This window comes from Limanda limanda, chromosome 5 (assembly GCF_963576545.1).
Source record: "Limanda limanda chromosome 5, fLimLim1.1, whole genome shotgun sequence".
Classification (NCBI taxonomy): domain Eukaryota; kingdom Metazoa; phylum Chordata; class Actinopteri; order Pleuronectiformes; family Pleuronectidae; genus Limanda; species Limanda limanda.
The window spans coordinates 7,020,410-7,035,610 of NC_083640.1; the positions used below are offsets into that span (position 1 = coordinate 7,020,410).

General features: G+C 41.0%; 2 protein-coding genes and 1 pseudogene across 9 annotated transcripts; all 3 read right to left on the reverse strand.

Annotated features, from left to right (window-relative positions):
* Positions 1-562: 562 nt before the first annotated feature.
* On the reverse strand, positions 563-3,358 carry LOC133002521 (oocyte zinc finger protein XlCOF22-like). The gene is made up of 2 exons (XM_061072366.1): positions 3,310-3,358; positions 563-3,181 (listed from the first exon to the last, which is right to left on the reverse strand). The coding sequence occupies exon 2, from the start codon at positions 3,123-3,125 to the stop codon at positions 1,815-1,817; it is 1,311 nt and encodes a 436-aa protein (XP_060928349.1). The 5' UTR covers positions 3,126-3,181; positions 3,310-3,358; the 3' UTR covers positions 563-1,814.
* Positions 3,359-5,834: 2,476 nt separating this feature from the next.
* Positions 5,835-9,463, reverse strand: LOC133001471 (oocyte zinc finger protein XlCOF6-like; annotated as a pseudogene).
* Positions 9,464-10,520: 1,057 nt separating this feature from the next.
* LOC133002516 (oocyte zinc finger protein XlCOF6-like) lies at positions 10,521-13,779 on the reverse strand. 8 transcript variants are annotated; one of them, XM_061072360.1, is made up of 2 exons: positions 12,752-13,779; positions 10,521-12,415 (listed from the first exon to the last, which is right to left on the reverse strand). In XM_061072360.1, the coding sequence occupies exons 1-2, from the start codon at positions 13,430-13,432 to the stop codon at positions 11,720-11,722; spliced, it is 1,377 nt and encodes a 458-aa protein (XP_060928343.1). In that variant the 5' UTR covers positions 13,433-13,779; the 3' UTR covers positions 10,521-11,719. The 8 variants fall into 8 exon arrangements, with proteins under 8 accessions (XP_060928343.1, XP_060928342.1, XP_060928341.1 ...); XM_061072359.1 differs by having other exon boundaries at positions 10,521-12,499; XM_061072358.1 differs by having other exon boundaries at positions 12,668-13,779.
* Between the last annotated feature and the right edge of the window lie 1,422 nt (positions 13,780-15,201).

The following is a 15,201-nucleotide window of genomic DNA, read 5'->3' on the forward strand; positions in this document are numbered from 1 at the left end:
GTGTAACCTCTCGTTGATAAACTGTCTTAAACTCTGGCTTGTTGACATTTCCATTCGAACGCTTTAGCCAACTAACTTCTCTGAGAACGAAGCGGAGACAGAATACGGAAGATGGCGACTTGCTTTACTTCTGCTGACAATTGTTATAAACGCAACAAAACCACGTGTGTAGTAGAAGAGTTGATCTGAAAGCATTTAGCCGAGTAGCATCAAGTTCTTTTGGATGTTAACATGGCAGGCTAACAACATTACTTCTTCTTCTCCTAATAATGGTTGGCAACCACTTCCGGTCGCATTACTGCCACCTTCTGGATTGGAGTTTGTCTCAAAACAGATTCAGGACTAAAACATTAAATTCTCCTTGTAACTCCGGCATATATTAGAGATATAAAAACAGTTATGTACTAAAAAAAGTGGAAGAATCAGTTATGTTCTGATCCTTACCACATCCTATCACCCAGTTTCATGGTGATGTTCAGGAGTTTGAGTATATTCTTGTTGACTAACAGATCTCCTGGAAATTAATTTTGAGATTTGAAATAATGAAATTCTCAGACTGGAGTTGCTTTTGAGTCTTTATAATAATAAGCTCTGCAGGGTTTATACAACAAGCAGGTGTACTCAAAATGGAACAACTGGCCGCAAGTTCACAAAAGCCAGAACTTATACAAAGAGGAGTTTCATAAGACATGATATGAGAAAGAAGAAGACATGAGATCCTCCTCTGTGTGTTATCTGCTGTGTCCGTCCGTCCGCGGTACCAGTTGGAAGAAAAACATCACCAAATAAGGGTTCCATCCTGTTTATCAAGGTCATAGCAGTGAGACACCTAGTCAGGGGAATTTTTCTCCACACAGACAAACACAGATTCAACGTGTGACAGATATAAAATACATCATCATAATTCAAGAAACTTTAATGAACTGCAAATGCACTGAAGTATTGAATACACGTAAACAAGAATAACCATTTACAGTGACAGTCATTTAGGACTGTGTACACATTAACAACATATTTTCTTCTTTGTAAAATAAAGAGAAAAGAAAAAGGGAAGTCATCTGATAATCTGCACCACATACTGTGTTATTATAAATCTCTGTACCACAAATGTGTCAGATTTTTACATTTTGATCCAGTCTTTCCTGACATATTGACAACATCTCTCAACATTCAGTGATAATAACATATCCTGGATCTGTCACTTTAACCCAATCAATGTCTCTCACCCCTGTCCCCTTCCTGCACCATTTGGTATAAATTGCTGACAAATGAATAAACAAAGAGACATGGGTGAAAACATCACTTCCTTTGCAGATGTAGATATCAATGACAGTCACATGAAGAACAGAAACGTGGGTACTTCAGCATATGTGGTTGACCATCAAAGATATTGTGATGTCTCCTCAATGGGATAATTCCCACATTCAGTTGCAGAGATGCAGCTAATGCAAATGTACACAATCTCTCTTGTGTAGCTGCAAGTGATGAACCTGGCTGTAGTTCAATGCTTTGTGAAGTTATTGAAGTCTGCTACTCATCAGTGGTGATGGAACTTCATAAAGCATTGAACTACAACAAGGTTCATCACTTTTTTGGTCCCATGGAAACATTTCCAGTGTCGTTTTCGCCAACTGTTGTATCCCTAATCAATGAATCATTAACTGAGTAACAACTTCTTTGACAACCCTTGAGCAAATCTTATCCCTCTCGTGTTGCCATGGTGTGGCTTCTCAACTGGAGGATTTCTCCTGTGGACTTTGTATAAACTGGCAAGTCAGAGATCTTCCCTCAATTTTACAAAAATATCTGTTTCACTATGTGTGGGTACTCAAATGTTTTGTTAGAAGGGTTTTGATAACAAATCTTTCCCCACAAGTTGTACATGGATACGACTCCTCACCTGTATGGCTTCTCATGTGGAATTTCAAGCTACTTCCCCATTTAAAACTTTTCTCACAAGTTTTGCAAGTAAAAGGTTTCTCGCCCGTGTGCGTTCTCTTGTGACTCTTCAGGTGATTTCTCTCGCTAAAACTTCTTCCACAAGTTTTGCAAATAAAAGGTTTCTCCCCCGTGTGCATTGTCTCGTGAATCTTCAGGGTATTTCTCCAGCTAAAACTTCTCCCACAAGTTTTGCAAGAAAAAGGTTTCTCGCCCGTGTGTGTTCTCTCGTGAATCTTCAGGGTATTTCTCCGGCTAACACTTCTCCCACAAGTTTTGCAAGTAAAAGGTTTCTCGCCCGTGTGTGTTCTCTCGTGTTTCTTCAGGGTATTTCTCTCGCTAAAACATCTCCCACAAGTTTTGCAAGTAAAAGGTTTCTCGCCCGTGTGTGTTCTCTCGTGTTTCTTCAGGGCAGTTCTCTCGTTAAAACTACTCCCACAAGTTTTGCAAGAAAAAGGTTTCTCGCCCGTGTGCGTTCTCTTGTGGATCTCCAGGTGATCTACACGCGTAAAACTTTTCCCACAAGTATTGCAAGAAAAAGGTTTCTCACCCATGTGAGTTCTCTTGTGGATCTGCAGGTCATTTAAACTCGTACAAATTTTCCCACAAGTTATGCAAGGAAAAAGTTTCTGACCCATGTGTGCTCTCTTGTGCGTCTTCAAACTTGTGCTAGTTGTGAAACTTTTTCCACACATTTCGCAAGAATGCAGTTTCTCCCCTGTGTGGAGTCTCATATGTCTATTTAATCCTGACTTACACTTAAAGACTTTTCCACAAGTGTCACACAGGAAAACCTTTTTACTCTTGCAGATATTCAGCACAATCTTTGACATGGTAGTGCTACATGCAAGGTTACTGGGACTTGTCCTCCCTTTTGCTCTTGTGATGACATGATGTCCCTTTTCTGATGCCTGCTCTGCATTTCTAACTGATTTTGAGTTTCCATGCTTGAGTCCATTGAGATCTTGGCTCTGAGCTGAGCTGTGGGAGAGGAGCTGGTGGTCACTTGGTTCTGGTTCACTGTGGTCACTTTCCTTGAGAGTAGGATTCAACAAAACGTTATATTGATCCTCCTGCTTCAGTACGAGCTGCTCTACTTCCAGACCGATGCAGTGCTCCTCCTCCTCTTTAATCTGTGGAGGTTCTTGCTCCTCTTGGTCCAGACTTGGGTTCCTCTCAAGGTTCATGAGCTGCTGATCAGGTGGAAACTCATCCTCAATAAGAAAATGTTGCTCTGGGAGCTCTAGAGGAGACAAAATACAGAAGTATGTAAATGATAGACTGATTGTTATGAGTGTGTGTAATTTGGTGCAGATCCAAGCAAAAATCCAGATCGAGAGAATTTAAATGTGGTTTCAAAAGGAGACAGACCGATGCAGTGCTCCTCCTGCTGCTCCTTAATCTGTGGAGGTTCTGGCTCCTCTTGGTCCAGACTGGGGTTCCTCTCCAGCAGGTCAGCAGGAAACTCTTCCTTGATACAGACATGTCGCTGTGGGAGCTCTGGAAGAGACAATGGACAGAAGTCATGATAAAAGAGCCCATGTGTTTAGACTAGCAGGGATTATAAGTGTGGTGTATAGTTCGCTAACTCAGGTGATACAGACCTATTCTCTGCAGCTTTAATACAGGTTTCAAAGTTACATCCAGCAGTCTGCGCTGACGACCGATCTCATCCTCGTACTTTGCGACAGTCGCTTCAAAACATCCAAATATGTCTTCAGCAGCAGTGTGTAACCTCTCATTGATAAACTGTCTTAAACTCTGGCTTGTTGACATTTCCATTCGAACGCTTTAGCCAACTAACTTCTCCGAGAACGAAGCGGAGACCGAAAACAGAAGATGGCGACTTACTTTACTTCTGCTGACAATTGTTATAAACGCGACAAAACCACGTGTGTAGTAGAAGAGTTGATCCGAAAGCATTTAGCCGAGTAGCATCAAGTTCTGTTGGATGTTAGCATGGCAGGCTAACAACAGTACTTCTTCTTCTCTTAATAATGGTTGACAAACTGCTTCCGGGTGCATTACTGCCACCTTCTGGTTGGAGTGTGTCTCAAAACTTATTCAGGACTAAAACATTAAATTCTCCTTGTAACTCCGGCATATATTAGAGATATAAACACAGTTATGTACTAAAAAAAGTGGAAGAATTCCTGTATCTGCACCAAAGTGTAATCAGTTATATTCTGACCCTTACCACATCCTATCACCCAGTTTCATGGTGATGTCCAGGAGTTTGAGCATATTTTTGCTGACTAACAGATCTGCTGGAAATTAATTTAGAGATTTGAAATAATGAAATTCTCAGACTGTAGTTGCTTTTGAGTCTTTATAATAATAAGCTCTGCAGGGTTTATATAACAAGGTACTCAAAATGGAACAACTGGCCGCAAGTTCACAAAAGCCAGAACTTATTCAAAGAGAAGTTTCATAAGACATGATATGAGAAAGAAGAAGACATGAGATCCTCCTCTGTGTGTTATCTGCTGTGTCCGTCCGTCCGCGGTACCAGTTGGAAGAAAAACATCACCAAATAATGGTTCCATCCTGTTTATCAAGGTCATAGCAGTGAGACACCTAGTCAGGGGAATTTTTCTCCACACAGACAAACACAGATTCAACGTGTGACAGACACAAAATACACTCATCATAATTCAAGAAACTTTGATGAACTGCAAATGCACTGAAGTATTGAATACACGTAGTACACAAGAATAACCATTTACAGAGACAGTCATTTAGGACTGTGTACACATTAACAACATATTTTCTTCTTCTTGTAAAACAAAGAGAAAAGAAAAAGGGAAGACATCTGATAATCTGCACCACATACTGTGTTATTATAAATCTCTGTACCACAAATATGTCAGATTTTTACATTTTGATCCAGTCTTTCTTAACATATTAACATCTCTCAACATTCAGTGATAATAACATATCCTGGATCTGTCACTTTAACCCAAGCCCCCTGCATCACACTGACTCTGCACCGCACTGACTCTACCCCACCACACCCCACCCCCTATACATAATTTATAATTCATAACTTATATACTACTGGCACTATCACCAATCTCTGCACCTTCGCACAGCACGTGCCCATAACTCTGTTACTCTGTTACTGTATATATGTATATATACTTTATTTTATTTTATTCTATTTGATTTTATTCTATTTCTTATATATTGTTGTTTTTTATATTGTTGTTTTATGTTCAAAAGTAATTCACCAATGACACCAAGGCAATTTCCTGTATGTGCAAACATACCTGGCATATAAAATAATTCTGATTCTGATTCTGATCAATGTCTCTCACCCCCGTCCCCTTCCTGCTCCATTTGGTATAAATTGCTGACAAATGAATAAACAAAGAGACATGGTTGAAAACATCACTTCCTTTGCAGATGTAGATATCAATCACAGTCACATGAAGAAAAGAAACTTGGGTACTTCAGCAAATGTGGTTGACCATCAAAGATATTGTGATGTCTCCTCAATTGGATATTTCCCACATTCAGTTGCAGAGATGCAGCTAATGCAAATGTACACAATCTCTCTTGTGTAGATGTAAGTGATGAACCTGGCTGTAGTTCAATGCTTTGTGAAGTTATTGAAGTCTGCTACTCATCAGTGGTGATGGAACTTCATAAAGCATTGAACTACAACAAGGTTCATCACTTTTTTGGTCCCCTGGAAACATTTCCAGTGTTGTTTGCGCCAACTGTTGTATCACTAATTAATGAATCATTAACTGAGTAACAACTTCTTTGACAACGCTTGAGCAAATCTTATCCCTCTCGTGTTGCCATGGTGTGGCTTCTCAACTGGAGGATTTCTCCTGTGGACTTTGTATAAACTGGCAAGACAGAGATCTTTCCAACATATTACAAAAAAATCAGTTTTGCAATGTGTGGGTGATCAAATGTTTTGTTAGAAGGGATTTGATAACAAATCTTTCCTCACAAGTTGTACATGGATATGACTCCTCACCTTTATGGCTTCTCATGTGGACTTTAAAGCTGCAGCCACGTTTAAAACTCTTCCCTTAAGGGTTAAAGAGTAAAAGGTTTCTCCCCAGTGTGTGTTCTCTCGTGGACCTGCAGGGTATTTCTCCGGCTAAAACTTTTCCCACAAGTTTTGCAAGTAAAAGGTTTTTCGCCCGTGTGCCTTCTCTCGTGTTTCTTTAGGGTATTTCTCTCGCTAAAACTTCTTCCACAAGTTTTGCAAGTAAAAGGTTTCTCGCCTGTGTGTGTTCTCTCGTGGCCCTGCAGAGAAGCTCTCTGGCAAAAACTTCTCCCACAAGTTTTACAAGTAAAAGGTTTCTCGCCCGTGTGCGTTCTCTCGTGGATCTGCAGGAGATTTCTCTGAATAAAACTTTTCCCACAAGTTTTGCAAGAAAAAGGTTTCTCGCCAGTGTGTGTTCTCTCGTGACCCTTCAGGGTATTTCTCCGGCTAAAACTTCTCCCACAAGTTTTGCAAGTAAAAGGTTTCTCGTTTTGCTGACTAACAGATCTGCTGGAAATTAATTTAGAGATTTGAAATAATGAAATTCTCAGACTGGAGTTGCTTTTGAGTCTTTATAATAATAAGCTCTGCAGAGTTTGTACAACAAGCCGGTGTGCTCAAAATGGAACAACTGGCCGCAAGTTCACAAAAGCCAGAACTTATACAAAGAGGAGTTTCATAAGACATGATATTAGAAAGAAGAAGACATGAGATCCTTCTCTGTGTGTTATCTGCTGTGTCCGTCCGTCCGGGGTACCAGTTGGAAGAATACATCACCAAATAAGGGTTCCATCCTGTTTATCAAGGTCATAGCAGCTAGACACCTAGTCAGGGGAATTTTCCTCCACACAGACAAACACAGATTCAACGTGTAACAGACACAAAATACACTCATCATAATTCAAGAAACTTTGATGAACTGCAAATGTACTGAAGTATTGAATACACGTAGTACACAAGAATAACCATTTACAGTGACAGTCATTTAGGACTGTGTACACATTAACAACATGTTTTCTTCTTCTTGTAAAAGAAAGAGAAAATAAAAAGGGAAGACATCTGATAATCTGCACCACATACTGTGTTATTATACATCTCTGTACCACAAATATGTCAGATTTTTACATTTTGATCCAGTCTTTCTTAACATATTAACATCTCTCAACATTCAGTGATAATAAAATATCCTGCATCTGTCACCTTAACCCAATCAATGTCTCTCACCCCCGTCCCCTTCCTGCACCATTTGGTATAAATTGCTGACAAAAAAAAAAAAAAGAGACATGGTTGAAAACATCACTTCCTTTGCAGATGTAGATATCAATGACAGTCACATGAAGAACAGAAACGTGGGTACTTCAGCAAATGTGGTTGACAATCAAAGATATTGTGATGTCTCCTCAATGGGATATTTCCCACATTCAGTTGCAGAAATGCAGCTAATGCAAATGTACACAATCTCTCTTGTGTAGATGTAACTGATGAACCTGGCTGTAGTTCAATGCTTTGTGAAGTTATTGAAGTCTGCTACTCATCAGTGGTGATGGAACTTCATAAAGCATTGAACTACAACAAGGTTCATCTCTTTTTTGGTCCCATGGAAACATTTCCAGTGTCGTTTTCGCCAACTGTTGTATCCCTAATTAATTAATCATTAACTGAGTAACCACTTCTTTGACAACGCTTGAGCAAATCTTATCACCCTCGTGTTGCCATGGTGTGGCTTCTCAACTTGATGATTTATCCTGTGGACTTTATATAAACTGGCAAGTCAGAGCTCTTCCCTCAATTTTACAAAAATATCTGTTTCACTATGTGTGGGTACTCAAATGTTTTGTTAGAAGGGTTTTGATAACAAATCTTTCCCCACATGTTGTACATGGATACGACTCCTCATCTGTATGGTTTCTCATGTGGACTTTCAAGCTACTTCCCCATTTAAAACTTTTCTCACAAGTTTTGCAAGTAAAAGGTTTCTCGCCCGTGTGCGTTCTCTCGTGACTTTTCAGGTGATTTCTCTCGCTAAAACTTCTTCCACAAGTTTTGCAAATAAAAGGTTTCTCGCCAGTGTGTGTTCTCTCGTGGACCTGCAGGTGATTTCTCTGAATAAAACTTTTCCAACAAGTTTTGCAAGAAAAAGGTTTCTCGCCCGTGTGTGTTCTCTCGTGGACCTGCAGGGTACTTCTCTGGCTAAAACTTCTCCCACAAGTTTTGCAAGTAAAAGGTTTCTCGCCCGTGTGCGTTCTCTCGTGTTTCTTCAGGGTAGTTCTATCGCTAAAACTTCTCCCACAAGTTTTGCAAATAAAAGGTCTCTCGCCCGTGTGTGTTCTCTCGTGGCCCTGCAGGGAATTTCTCATGCTAAAACTTCTCCCACAAGTTTTGCAAGTAAAAGGTTTCTCACCCGTGTGAGTTCTCACGTGTCTCTTCAGGGCAGTTCTCTCGTTAAAACTACTCCCACAAGTTTTGCAAGAAAAAGGTTTCTCGCCCGTGTGCGTTCTCTTGTGGATCTCCAGGTGATCTACACGCGTAAAACTTTTCCCACAAGTATTGCAAGAAAAAGGTTTCTCACCCATGTGAGTTCTCTTGTGGATCTGCAGGTCATTTAAACTCGTACAAATTTTCCCACAAGTTATGCAAGGAAAAAGTTTCTGACCCATGTGTGCTCTCTTGTGCGTCTTCAAACTTGTGCTAGTTGTGAAACTTTTTCCACACATTTCGCAAGAATGCAGTTTCTCCCCTGTGTGGAGTCTCATATGTCTATTTAATCGTGACTTCCACTTAAAGACTTTTCCACAAGTGTCACACAGGAAAACCTTTTTACTCTTGCAGATATTCGGCAAAATCTTTGACATGGTAGTGCTACATGCAAGGTTACTGGGACTTGTGCTTTCTTTTGCTCTTGTGATGACATGATGTCCCTTTTCTGATGCCTGCTCTGCATTTCTAACTGATTTTGAGTTTCCATGCTTGAGTCCGTTGAGATCTTGGCTCTGAGCTGAGCTGTGGGAGAGGAGCTGGTGGTCACTTGTCTCTGGTTCACTGTGGTCACTTTCCTTGAAAGTAGGATTCAACAAAACGTTATCTGGATCCTCCTGCTTCAGTACGAGCTGCTCTACTTCCAGACCGATGCAGTGCTCCTCCTCCTCTTTAATTGGTGGAGGTTCTGGCTCCTCTTGGTCCAGACTGGGGTTCCTCTCAAGGTTCCAGAGCTGCTGGTCAGATGGAAACTCATCCTCAATAATAAAATGTTGCTCTGGGAGCTCTAGAAGAGACAATAGACAGAAGTAGGTTAATGATAGACTGGAAGTTTTGAGTGTGTGCAATTTGGTGCAGATCCAAGCAAAAATCCAGGTCACTTAATTTAAATGTGGTTTTAAAAAGGAGACAGACCGATGCAGTGCTCCTTCTGCTGCTCCTTAATCTGTGGAGGTTCTGGCTCCTCTTGGTCCAGACTGGGGTTCCTCTCAAGGTTCCAGAGCTGCTGGTCAGATGGAAACTCGTCCTCAATAATAAAATGTTGCTCTGGGAACTCTAGAGGAGACAATAGACAGAAGTAGGTAGATGAGAGATTAATGATTGTTATGAGTGTGTGTAATTTGGTGCAGATCCAAGCAAAAACCGAGTTAATTTAAATGTGGTTTCAAAAGGAGACAGACCGATGCAGTGCTCCTCCTGCTGCTCCTTAATCTGTGGAGGTTCTGGCTCCTCTTGGTCTGGACTGGGGTTCCTCTCCAGCAGGTCAGCAGGAAACTCTTCCTTGATACAGACATGTCGCTGTGGGAGCTCTGAAGGAAACAATGGACAGAAGTCATGATAAAAGAGCCCATGTGTTTAGACTAGCAGGGATTATAAGTGTGGTGTATAGTTCGCTAACTCAGGTGATACAGACCTATTCTCTGCAGCTTTACTACAGGTTTCAAAGTTACATCCAGCAGTCTGCGCTGACGAGCGATCTCATCCTCGTACTTTGCGACAGTCGCTTCAAAACATCCAAATATGTCTTCAGCAGCAGTGTGTAACCTCTCGTTGAGAAACTGTCTTAAACTCTGGCTTGTTGACATTTCCATTTGAACGCTTTAGCCAACTAACTTCTCTGAGAACGAAGCGGAGACCGAATACGGAAGATGGCGACTTGCTTTACTTCTGCTGACAATTGTTATAAACGCAACAAAACCACGTGTGTAGTAGAAGAGTTGATCTGAAAGCATTTAGCCGAGTAGCATCAAGTTCTTTTGGATGTTAACATGGCAGGCTAACAACATTACTTCTTCTTCTCCTAATAATGGTTGAAAAACCGCTTCCGGTCGCATTACTGCCACCTTCTGGATTGGAGTTTGTCTCAAAACAGATTCAGGACTAAAACATTAAATTCTCCTTGTAACTCCGGCATATATTAGAGATATAAAAACAGTTATGTACTAAAAAAAGTGGAAGAATCAGTTATGTTCTGATCCTTACCACATCCTATCACCCAGTTTCATGGTGATGTTCAGGAGTTTGAGTATATTCTTGTTGACTAACAGATCTCCTGGAAATTAATTTTGAGATTTGAAATAATGAAATTCTCAGACTGGAGTTGCTTTTGAGTCTTTATAATAATAAGCTCTGCAGGGTTTATACAACAAGCAGGTGTACTCAAAATGGAACAACTGGCCGCAAGTTCACAAAAGCCAGAACTTATACAAAGAGGAGTTTCATAAGACATGATATGAGAAAGAAGAAGACATGAGATCCTCCTCTGTGTGTTATCTGCTGTGTCCGTCCGTCAGCGGTACCAGTTGGAAGAAAAACATCACCAAATAAGGGTTCCATCCTGTTTATCAAGGTCATAGCAGTGAGACACCTAGTCAGGGGAATTTTTCTCCACACAGACTAACACAGATTTAACGTGTGACAAACACAAAATACATCATCATAATTCAAGAAACTTTGATGAACTGCAAATGCACTGAAGTATTGAATACACATAGTACACAAGAATAACCATTTACAGTGACAGTCATTAAGGACTGTGTACACATTAACAACATATTTTCTTCTTTGTAAAAGAAAGAGAAAAGAAACAGGGAAGTAATCTGATAATCTGCACCACATACTGTGTTATTATAAATCTCTGTACAACAAATGTCAGATTTTTACATTTTGATCCAGTCTTTCCTGACACATTGACAACATCTCTCAACATTCAGTGATAATAACATATCCTGGATCTGTCACTTTAACCCAATACATTGCTCTCACCCCCGTCCCCTTCCTGCACCATTTGGTATAAATTGCTGACAAATGAAAAAACAAAGAGACATGGGTGAAAACATCACTTCCTTTGCAGATGTAGATATCAATCATAGTCTCATGAAGAACAGAAACGTGGGTACTTCAGCAAATGTGTTGACCATCAAAGATATTGTGATGTCTCCTCAATGGGATAATTCCCACATTCAGTTGCAGAGATGCAGCTAATGCAAATGTACACAATCTCTCTTGCGTAGATGTAAGTGAGGAACCTGGCAGTAGTTCAATGCTTTGTGAAGTACAACAAGGTTCATCACTTTTTTGGTCCCCTGGAAACATTTCCAGTGTTGTTTGCGCCAACTGTTGTATCACTAATTAATGAATCATTAACTGAGTAACAACTTCTTTGACAACGCTTGAGCAAATCTTATCACTCTCGTGTTGCCATGGTGTGGCTTCACAACTGGAGGATTTCTCCTGTGGACTTTGTATAAACTGGCAAGTCAGAGATCTTTCCAACATTTTACAAAAATATCTGTTTCGCTATGTGTGGGTACACAAATGTTTTGTTAGAAGGGATTTGATAACAAATCTTTCCCCACAAGTTGTACATGGATACGACTCCTCACCTGTATGGCTTCTCATGTGGACTTTCAAGCTACTTCCCCATTTAAAACTTTTCTCACAAGTTTTGCAAGTAAAAGGTTTCTCGCCCGTGTGTGTTCTCTCGTGACTCTTCAGGGTATTTCTCTCGCTAAAACATCTCCCACAAGTTTTGCAAGTAAAAGGTTTCTCGCCCGTGTGTGTTCTCTCGTGACTCTTCAGGGTATTTCTCTCGCTAAAACATCTCCCACAAGTTTTGCAAGTAAAAGGTTTCTCGCCTGTGTGCGTTCTCTCGTGTTTCTTCAGGGTATTTCTCTCGCTAAAACATCTCCCACAAGTTTTGCAAATAAAAGGTTTCTCGCCTGTGTGTGTTCTCTCGTGTTTCTTCAGGGTAGATCTATCGCTAAAACTTCTTCCACAAGTTTTGCAAGTAAAAGGTTTCTCGCCTGTGTGTGTTCTCTCGTGGCCCTGCAGGTGATTTCTCTGAATAAAACTTTTCCCACAAGTTTTGCAAGAAAAAGGTCTCTCGCCCGTGTGTGTTCTCTCGTGGCCCTGCAGGTGATTTCTCTGAATAAAACTTTTCCCACAAGTTTTGCAAGAAAAAGGTTTCTCACCCGTGTGTGTTCTCTCGTGGACCTGCAGATTCATTCTAATTGCAAAATTTCTCACGCAAGTTTTGCAAGTAAAAGGTTTCTCGCCCGTGTGCGTTCTCTCGTGTTTCTTCAGGGTATTTCTCTCGCTAAAACATCTCACACAAGTTTTCCAAATAAAAGGTTTCTCGCCTGTGTGTGTTCTCTCGTGGATCTGCAAGGAAGGTCTCTGGCTAAAACTTCTCCCACAAGTTTTGCAAGTAAAAGGTTTCTCCTTAGTGTGTGTTCTCTCGTGGACCTGCAGGTGATTTCTCTGAATAAAACTTTTCCCACAAGTTTTGCAAGTAAAAGGTTTCTCGCTAGTGTGTGTTCTCTCGTGGACCTGCAGGTGATTTCTCTGAATAAAACTTTTCCCACAAGTTTTGCAAGAAAAAGGTTTCTCGCCCGTGTGTGTTCTCTCGTGGCCCTGCAGGTGATTTCTCTGAATAAAACTTTTCCCACAAGTTTTGCAAGTAAAAGGTTTCTCGCCTGTGTGCGTTCTCTCGTGTTTCTTCAGGGAATTTCTCTCGCTAAAACATCTCCCACAAGTTTTGCAAATAAAAGGTTTCTCCCCTGTGTGTGTTCTCTCGTGGATCTGCAAGGAAGGTCTCTGGCTAAAACTTCTCCCACAAGTTTTGCAAGTAAAAGGTTTCTCGCCTGTGTGCGTTCTCTCGTGTTTCTTCAGGGAATTTCTCTCGCTAAAACATCTCCCACAAGTTTTGCAAATAAAAGGTTTCTCGCCTGTGTGTGTTCTCTCGTGGATCTGCAAGGAAGGTCTCTGGCTAAAACTTCTTCCACAAGTTTTGCAAGTAAAAGGTCTCTGTCCCGTGTGCGTTCTCTCGTGTCTCGTCAAATTTGTGCGAGTTGTGAAACTTTTATCACACACTTCGCAAGAATGCTGTTTCTGATCTGTGTGCACCTTCAGATGTCCATATAATCCTGACTTCCACTTAAAGACTTTTCCACAAGTGTCACACTGGAAAACCTTTTTACTCTTGCAGATATTCAGCACAATCTTTGACATGGTAGTGCTACATGCAAGGTTACTAGGACTTATGCTTTCTTTTGCTCTTGTGATGACATGATGTCCCTTTTCTGATGCCTGCTCTGCATTTCTAACTGATTTTGAGTTTCCATGCTTGAGTCCATTGAGATCTTGGCTCTGAGCTGAGCTGTGGGAGAGGAGCTGGTGGTCACTTGTCTCTGGTTCACTGTGGTCACTTTCCTTGAGAGTAGGATTCAACAAAACGTTATCTGGATCCTCCTGCTTCAGTACGAGCTGCTCTACTTCCAGACCGATGCAGTGCTCCTCCTCCTCTTTAATCTGTGGAGGTTCTGGCTCCTCTTGGTCCAGACTTGGGTTCCTCTCAAGGTTCATGAGCTGCTGATCAGGTGGAAACTCATCCTCAATAAGAAAATGTTGCTCTGGGAGCTCTAGAGGAGACAAAATACAGAAGTATGTAAATGATAGACTGATTGTTATGAGTGTGTGTAATTTGGTGCAGATCCAAGCAAAAATCCAGATCGAGTGAATTTAAATGTGGTTTCAAAAGGAGACAGACCGATGCAGTGCTCCTCCTGCTGCTCCTTAATCTGTGGAGGTTCTGGCTCCTCTTGGTCTGGACTGGGGTTCCTCTCAAGGTTCCAGAGCTGCTGGTCAGATGGAAACTCGTCCTCAATAATAAAATGTTGCTCTAGGAACTCTAGAGGAGACAATAGACAGAAGTAGGTAGATGAGAGATTAATGATTGTTATGAGTTTGTGTAATTTGGTGCAGATCCAAGCAAAAACCGAGTTACTTTAAATGTGGTTTCAAAAGGAGACAGACCGATGCAGTGCTCCTCCTGCTGCTCCTTAATCTGTGGAGGTTCTGGCTCCTCTTGGTCTGGACTGGGGTTCCTCTCCAGCAGGTCAGCAGGAAACTCTTCCTTGATACAGACATGTTGCTGTGGGAGCTCTGGAGGAGACAATGGACAGAAGTCATGATAAAAGAGCCCATGTGTTTAGACTAGCAGGGATTATAAGTGTGGTGTATAGTTCGCTAACTCAGGTGATACAGACCTATTCTCTGCAGCTTTACTACAGGTTTCAAAGTTACATCTAGCAGTCTGCGCTGACGACCGATCTCATCCTCGTACTTGGCGACAGTCGCTTCAAAACATCCAAATATGTCTTCAGCAGCAGTGTGTAACCTCTCGTTGATAAACTGTCTTAAACTCTGGCTTGTTGACATTTTCATTCGAACGCTTTAGCCAACTAACTTCTCTGAGAACGAAGCGGAGACCGAATACGGAAGATGGCAACTTGCTTTACTTCTGCTGACAATTGTTATAAACGAAACAAAACCACGTGTGTAGTAGAAGAGTTGATATGAAAGCATTTAGCCGAGTAGCATCAAGTTCTGTTGGATGTTAGCATGGCAGGCTAACAACATTACTTCTTCTTCTCCTAATAATGGTTGAAAAACAGCTTCCGGGTGCATTACTGCCACCTTCTGGTTGGAGTGTGTCTCAAAACTGATTCAGGACTTAAACATTAAATTCTCCTTGTAACTCCGGCATCTATTAAAGATATAAAAACAGTTATGTACTAAAAAAAGTGGAAGAATTTCTGTATCTGCACTTAAGTGTAATCAGTAATTTTCTGACCCTTACCACATCCTATCACCCAGTTTCATGGTGATTTGAGCATATTTTTGCTGACTGACAGATCTGCTTGAAATTAATTTAGAGATTTGAAATAATGAAATTCTCAGACTGGAGTTGCTTTTGAGTCTTTATAATAATAAGCTCT